Genomic DNA, 8,453 nt, shown 5'->3' with positions numbered 1-8,453 from the left:
ACAGGAAATCAAACGTAACGTACACAATCATTGTTCACATGTGATAAAATTTACAATTTATGTCTGTTTGGTATATGTATTTACAAACTTGTAGACAAGTGTCAACAAACGATTGTCCTTGAAATTTAAAATATTTCACATAGAATATACCGGAATTTAGAATGAAATCAAATGTATGAGCCCTGCTGAGTAATAAGCAATTAAATAATTTGGTGTTTATGAAATCATTTAATTGCTTATTTTCAGAATTTGTGGAGGCAGCGTATCCAGTATAGATTTCAGAATGATAGGAGGCGCAAAGACTCCAAGTGCATCCCAGGTAAACGGGTAATTTCTGGACCAAATCCAGATGGAACACCGAAAAAGCAAGCGATAATGATGTGGGGGCTCAAGAATTATCTAAGTAAACGACCAGATGGAGAAGAAATAATAAAAATAAAATAAAATAAAAAATAAGATAAGCTAGGCCTAGCTGCTGTACGCCTAGCCGATACGCAGTGTGGCTAAAGAAATTTTTGTTTTTCTGAGCATGTGCAGATTGTGCTTATCTGGCTCATTTGCATAACAATACCGCACATAAGGCTAATTCAAGTTATATATATAGTTATATAGGTATATTTTAATATTAATTTGAGATTTTTTTAGTCTCAAAATATACTCTTAAACATTAGTAATCATAAAATTTTGATAAACCAGATGACGGTCAAAATTAATAAAATGTTGATGGTGAAAGAATGGATATAAAGTTGGAGATGGGTGCTTTATTTTGATTTGATTTGAAGAAATAAAGGTACATTTTAATAATAGTTTGAGATTTTGTAGTCTCAAAATTATGTGAGATTATGTGAGATTATGTGGTACAAGTCTTCAGCCAGTCGACAGGCGGCAGAATGTGGTTGATGAGTATTTTCAGGACATAATTTGTTGTGCACCATGTGAAAACAATAGCCCTGTTGCATTGTTAAATAATGAAAGCAATGAAGCAAAATCATTTCCAGTATTATTTCCAAAAGGTCAGCCAACATTTCACGATGCCAGAGATGTCAAACTAACACTTGGACGTTATTTGCACAATAGATCAATGCATGTAGATAATAGGTTTGCCAAAAATACAGAATTTATATTTTATGCTCAATCTTTATATGAAATTCAGCAAATCTTATCTATCCATTGCTTTGCGAAAAGGATCAGAAAAGAAGGATGATTATAGTAAAATTACGGTATCTGATTTAAAGAATGTTAACAAAGTCGAAGAGATTTTGAAATCTGATAAAGGTTATAAATTCTTAAAACAAATACGTGGAACTCCACCTTATTGGCAAGCAACACAGAAAGATGTAGTGGCAATGGTTAGGCAGATTGGGATGCCAACATATTTTCTTTCATTTTCAAGTGCTGATCTTCGTTGGGAAGAAATAATGAAGACATTGTTAAGTCAGACAGGAGACCAAAGAAAAATAGATGAATTGGAATGAGCAGATAAATGTAATTTGCTAAAATCTAATCCAGTGACAGTTGCCAGAATGTTTGACAAACGCTTTCATACTTTTTTGAGAAATGTGATATTGTCTGAAGCACAGCCTATTGGTAAAGTCATAAATTATTTCTACAGAATTGAATTTCAGATGAGAGGAAGCCCACATGTCCATATGTTAGTGTGGATTCAAGATGCCCCTGTTCTTGATGAGGATGAAGATAAGAAAATAATCAGTTTCATTAATAAGTGTGCAGATTCACAGTAAAAAACATTCAAAGTCTTGTAAGAAGAAAGGAACAAATTGTAGATTTAATTTTCCCAGACAACCTTCAGAACAAACATTTATTGTAAGACCAGCTGCAGTGGATGAAAATGATGATGATGCCTTTGAAAATGCAAAATATTTATTAACCTCAGTAAAAGATGCACTGACAGGTGAAAAAAAGTATCAAAATGCAAGAGAACTTTTTCAAAGTCTAGACATAACACAGGAGGCATTTGAGGATGCAAACAATCTCATTATATCTGAGCAAAAGATTATTATTATGAGGAACCCTGAAGACGTTGGGGTGAATCAATATAACCCTTCCTTGCTCAGAGCCTGGAATGCCAATATGGACATTCAGTATATAACAAATGTCTATGCATGTATTGCCTATGTTGTGTCATACATGTCAAAATCTAAAAGAGAAATAGGCTTGCTCTTATCTCATTCAGCATCAGAAATTAAAGAAGGAAACAAAGACGCTAGAAAAAGCCTAAAAAAACTTGGCCATGTATATATGAACAATCGAGAGGTGTCTGCCCAAGAGAGCGTTTATCGTGTTTGTGGTTCACGATTAAAAGAATGTTCAAGGAAAGTTGAATTTATTCCAGTTGGACCTAATCTTGTGAGAATGAGTTTACCACTAAGTGTAATTAAAAACAAACCAGATGATCATGGAAGTGCTTGGTTGCCAAATAAGCTTGACAAATACAAAGCTCGGCCTGATAGATCTGAATTTCATAAAATGTGCCTTGCAACATTCTGTTCTAACTATAGGATGCTGAGTTCATCAGAAATGAATGGGAATAAACAGAAATCAAATGTATTTCAATTAAAGAAAAAAATAGGATGCATTCAAAAAAGAACCAGGAGTAGTAATGCAATAATACAATATCCTCGATTTCCAAAGAATGAAGCATCTGAAAAATACTTCTTGAGTATTTTGCAGCTATTTCTACCATTTCGTACAGATGAACAATTAAAACCACCAAATTTTCTAACATATGAAGAATTCTATGAAAAAGGGTCTGTCAAATTATGTGATAGTGAATTGCAAACAGTAAAGTCCATAGTTCAAGCAAACATGAAACAGTATGAAAAAAGTGCTGATGAAATTGAACAGGCAGAAGATTTCCTAGCAAAATTTGGACCGCAGGAAGATGCATGGGGTCTTTTGTGTCCCGAAAATGAAAAAGAAAGGCTAGAAAACCCAAAGCCAAATGTAAATGATGACGATGATACAGAACCTGAATTTGTCATTCCAGATTTTGGACTGAACAAAATTCAAACGTCTATGATAGAATGTAATCCATGTACTGCTATTCCAAGGCCAGAAGCTAACAAAATGATCCGATCTTTGAATGAAAAACAACTGCAAATGTTTTACAAGATAAGGCAATGGTGTTTGGATAAAGTTAATGGTAAACAGCCTGAACCGTTTTATAACTTTATTACTGGAGGTGCAGACACCGGAAAAAGTCATTTGGTAAATTGTATTTATAATGAGGCAACACGCATTCTCAGCAAAATTATGCAGAATCCTGATGATTTGTCAATACTAAAACTTGCTCCAACAGGGATTGCAGCATACAATATTAAATATTATAGTGCTTTGTCTATCCCCATTAGTATTTCACTTCCATATCAACCACTTGGAGAAGAAAAAATAAGTGCACTTCGTAATCAGCTGAGTCAGTTGCAAATTGTGATTATAGATGAAATATCAATGGTAAATCAAAATTTACTTTGGTATATCCACGGACGTTTAAGGCAAATTAAGCAGACACGTAATGATTCTCCTTTTGGCAATGTTTCAGTAATTGCAGTTGGTGATTTTTATCAGTTGCCCCCTGTGATGGGTTGTGTATAAGAGACAGCATTGTGGATGGATAACTTTAAACAAGTAGAGTTAGATCAAATCATGAGACAAAAGGAAGATGCAGAATTTGCTCTTTTGTTGAACAAATTGCGTACAAAGGAAAGAGATGATATTTTGTTTGATGAAGATTTAGAAGTTCTCAGATCACGTGAAACCGGTGAGCAAATTGAAGATGCTCCTCATATTTATTCATTTAATAAGCAAGTTAATGAATGGAACAAGGAAATGTTGCACAAGACCTGTACAGATATCATCAGTATTAAAGCAGAAGATATTGAAGTTAACAGTAGAAAAAAATATCAATATCTGGACTTATTATCGAAAATTTTAATCCTAATCTTGTATATTGTGATCCAAACATAAAGAAATGCTTAGATAATATGAAATTCATATGTACGATGTGATGAAGAAGTTTATGATTCAGATTGTGAAGTTTCCATAATGTTGCATAACATTCAAGGGCTTAAACAACATTTTGCTGATCTTCAGTGTAATGGTTTGTTTGTGAATTCAAGTATCATATGCCTTACTGAAACATGGCTAAATAAAGATGATGATCTCTTTGACTTGCGTATAGACTCATATAAATTAACGATATAGAGGTAATTGCATTTTTGATAACTTGTCCAATTTCCGTTGTTGTTTCAGTAATTTACCGACCTCCTGGCTATAATGTGAAGCAATTCTGTGAGAATTTGAGAGAACTATTAGAAGAGCTGCATAAAGTAAGTACAAAATGTATCATAATGGGTGACTTTAATGAAAATTTGTTCAAAGAAACTTCTCAAGTGAATAACTTAATGTCACAGAATGGGTACCAACAATACGTTACATGTTCTACTACTGAAAATGACACATTGATTGATCATATCTATGGCAAAGGTCTAGATTCATTGCAGGTAGAAGTAATTCCAGTTTATTATAGCTACCATGAAGCCATTCAAATTAAATTTTAATTGGTAATGTTTCAGATTATGTTTATGTTAATTACATGTAATATTATCGATGAAAATAATGACAGTTATCGATACTAAAGTTAACTTATAACTCTACAATGAAAAAGAAAAAGAAAAGGAAAGAAAAAACAAAGAGAAAAAAGGAAACGTAAAAAAGATAATAAAAAAGTAAATTTAAATTTCTTTAGAAAAAGTATCTTGTAACAATATCCCCGAAAGAATCCTTGAACAATATGTCGAAAAGAATTTTCAAAAGCAGTGAACTTAAATTTTGTGCAATTTCAATTCTTTGTTAGTTCAATTATTTGTAAGTTCACTTACAAAGAATTGAACTTACATATAATTCTACACACAAATAACATTCAATTCTTTGTGTGTAGAATTATAATTAATTTTAAATTCCTAAGAAAGAATGTCTGAACAATATCTCCAAAAGAATTTTCAAAAGAAGTGAACTTAAAAAGAATTAAACTTACAAAGAATTGAACTTACATAGAATTCTACGTGCAAAGAATTGAATTTACAATTAATATATTTTACAAAGAAACAATAATAAATAAATGTTCCTGTAAGCAAGCAAGAATCTCCCAGAAACTAACCCATCTTTTCAAATCCATAGTTTGCATATTTTCACTGCTTCATTATCAATTTTCTCATGGAAGTCAGTGCTGATGGATATCACTATGTGCAGCAACATGCAATTAGATGTATTAAGAAAGCTCATTAACCAGATTAGATTCAAGTAATTGGAGGCAGCTGGCCTGGGTCTGTAAATATTCCAAAATAATAATAATAATAATGTAAGTCTTAAAGAGCATTTCCAGCAATCTAGAGGTAGTATAATCATAAATTTTCTAATCCCAGCTCAAAGCATGGTGGGATTTTGACTCACTCCCTCCCTCCCTATCCCTATTTCTCCCTTTACCTATCTGCCTCTCCCCATCCCCCACCATTAGACCACTACTGCAAATCTCCTGGAAATGACTTCTTTTCAACTTGGACCCCTGTTAGTGTCATGGCAATGTTACAATTATTTCCAAAGGCATGTCTTAGTTACAGTTATTTCCATAGGCATGTCTTAAGACATGACCAGTCCATTTTCATTTTCTGTTTTTTACTTTCTTATTGGCTGATCATATATCTGTTTTGGCATGAATTCTCTATTAGTTATTCTACCTTCCCATGTTATTTTCCTTATTCTTCTCATGCATTTGTTTAGCAATATGTGAATTTGTTTTTCATTTGCCTTCGTTAACTTCCAATTTTGAGAACCATGTAACAGCACTGATGTCACTAACATCTGGAAAAACTTAGTTTTCTTGTTAACGTTGCTGCAATTTCATATTCTCTTCAGTTTCATGAAAGATCTTCCTGTCTCTCTTTTGATCCAAATTATGTGAATCTGTGCAATCCTCTGAAACTACTCTGTTACATCTGTTTTGATGACAGTTTTACACTCAAGAATTCTCATGATCATGGTCTTCTTTATATTTAATTTGACCCCAATCTCGAAGCTTCTCTAAGCAATTTTGCTAATTTTGTCTGTATTTGCTTTTCAATGCTTGATAATTAGTACAATATCATCAGCAAGTGCTCAGTCATCTAGTTTGTTGTGTTATGTTATGTTGCATCCTTTTTTCAATCTGTAATCTCCCCTAGGTCAAATGTTACGTACTCAAAGCCATTGTACAGTGCTTTTACTTTGCTTTGTTTAATTTTTTGTGTATCCAGCTCACAATGTTCCATAGATCATTGTATGAAGATAAAGGCCCTTTCAAAACCAGCAAAATTGAAGTAAAGTATTTTCTGCCATTCATGGCCTTGTTCTTCAAAATACAAATGTGTTAATTAATTTCTCTGCCTCGCCTAAAGCTAGCTTTTTCTTTCTTATTATGCAAGAAATTAATATATATGCATTTATCAAAATATTTTTTTGTTGATTGATACTTCACATGTTTTCAGCTAAAATGTTTCAATGGATTATTCTTCAAAAATATAGTAATATCTAGACAAAAAAATGGAGATTTTATATGGTTGCAATGAAAATATAACCAATTTTAGAAAATGGAAAATGTATGATATAATAAAGACTAATTAATTGATAAATGTACATGTGAACTGTGTGAATTGCAAGAAGATATATGTGTTAATTAATTTCTCTGTCTCGCCTAAAGCTAGCTTTTTCTTTCTTACTATGCAAGAAATTAATATATATGCATTTATCAAAATATTTTTTTGTGGATTGATACTTCACATGTTTTGAGCTAAAATTTTTCAATGGATTATTCTTCAAAAACATAGTAATATCTAGACAAAAAAATGGAGACTTTATATGGTTGCAATGAAAATATAACCAATTTTAAAAAATGGAAAATGTATGATATAATAATATAAATATATATATATAATAGTAATATCTAGACAAAAAAATGGAGATTTTATATGATTGCAATGAAAATATAACCAATTTTAAAAAATGGAAAATGTATGATATAATAAAGACTAATTAATTGATAAATGTACATGTGAACTGTGTGAATTGCAAGAAGATATCATTAACAATATTTTCTTCATACTGTATAATGGTTTGTTCCAAATCATATGTCTGTATGACAATAATATGTATCGCAGTAATATGAATTATGTATTAAATGATACACTGATACTCAAATTTTCTATGCAATCAAGTACTGTAACAGGTACACACATTCAAGAACTAAAATCTTGTAAATTTTCAAAAACGTTTGATAGTCATGATAGTAGGCCTATGTCCTTTAAATGTTTTTATGAACTGAGTAATTAGACCAAATGTACAAAAAAGTAGATTCGATTTGGAATACTTTCTTTGTAGTATATGTTTCATATGACACTTTACAATTAGACTTTCCAGTTATATTCATGCCATCACTGGTGAACCAAGACTTTGCACTTAAAGTTTAAAATATTAATCGATTTGGTAGTCAGACAGAAACGCTTGGTATAACTAAACTGATTTCTCTCTGTCCTGATTGCTGTAGATATTCACTGTGCATGAACTGCTTGAAAGAACTCAGGCTGATACTAAACACAATTAAGGTAACTATTTCTTTTTTTATAAAATTTGTCAAACAGACTTAGTTTTTCCTATGATGAACTAATGTATAAACCTGAATGTATTTCATATTCTACTAAAAAACTATAAAAGAGATAGGTTTTCATGCCCACAATTCACATGCATACAAAAAAACAAAAACAAAATAAGGATCTAACCTTGAACAAAAAGCATATGGATTTAAATTTATTATAATTGCAATTGAATATTATATAATTACATTATGTTGTATTTGGTGAATTCAAATTTAAACAAAATTACACATACATATTACATACACTTACTAAATTTGGTTTATTTGAATAATGAAATTATTTCAATGGACATATACTGGTAATGACACCTGATGAGGCAACACATTTTGTTTGTTTTCATGATTAACATATTTTCTTTCATGTTATAATACTGTTTGTATTTTAATATATTTTTTTTTAAACTTTTCATTCAGGTTCAAAATGTATTTGTATATGATTTTACACAAGAAACTATGCAAGTATTGCTAGTGTCTACCGTAACATAACACTTACTTTTCCTAAATATGTCACTATACTCCTGTAATAAATTCTTAACATCTTCAAATTCTTTATCAGAAAGATTATCCTTCGAAATATCCATAGGAAGTTTAGTTGTATTTGATTCAGAGGATTCGTTGGAGCAAATTTGTATGTCATTAGTAACATAGACATCTTGTTGGATAGTCATTTTTCCCTTTGTTAAATTAACCTAATTTTCCCTATTAAATCTAATTGAGTTCGATCTACAGACACTGCTTTAACTGTTAGTAG

At 31.2% G+C, this 8,453-nt stretch overlaps 1 protein-coding gene and 1 long non-coding RNA gene across 2 annotated transcripts in view; both read left to right on the top strand.

Annotated features, from left to right (window-relative positions):
* The window catches only part of LOC117106082, a 5,113-nt gene extending 3,638 nt beyond the window's left edge, over positions 1 to 1,475 (top strand). The window contains exon 4 of the mRNA XM_033247420.1: positions 1,154 to 1,475. Coding sequence (XP_033103311.1) covers positions 1,154 to 1,475 — 322 coding nt within the window. The remainder of the gene's footprint in view (positions 1 to 1,153) is intronic.
* A 2,741-nt stretch (positions 1,476 to 4,216) lies between these two features.
* Positions 4,217 to 8,165, top strand: LOC117106095. Its single transcript, XR_004444986.1, has 3 exons — positions 4,217 to 4,346; positions 7,595 to 7,652; positions 8,117 to 8,165. It is a non-coding gene; the product is annotated as an uncharacterized LOC117106095 (long non-coding RNA).
* Positions 8,166 to 8,453: the final 288 nt, after the last annotated feature.

Source organism: Anneissia japonica, unplaced genomic scaffold (genome assembly GCF_011630105.1).
Source record: "Anneissia japonica isolate Jap-2015-1 unplaced genomic scaffold, ASM1163010v1 scaffold287879_len466271_cov187, whole genome shotgun sequence".
NCBI lineage: Eukaryota > Metazoa > Echinodermata > Crinoidea > Comatulida > Comatulidae > Anneissia > Anneissia japonica.
The sequence above is the reverse complement of the archived record's forward strand: the minus strand, read 5'-3'. Positions and strand labels throughout refer to the sequence as shown.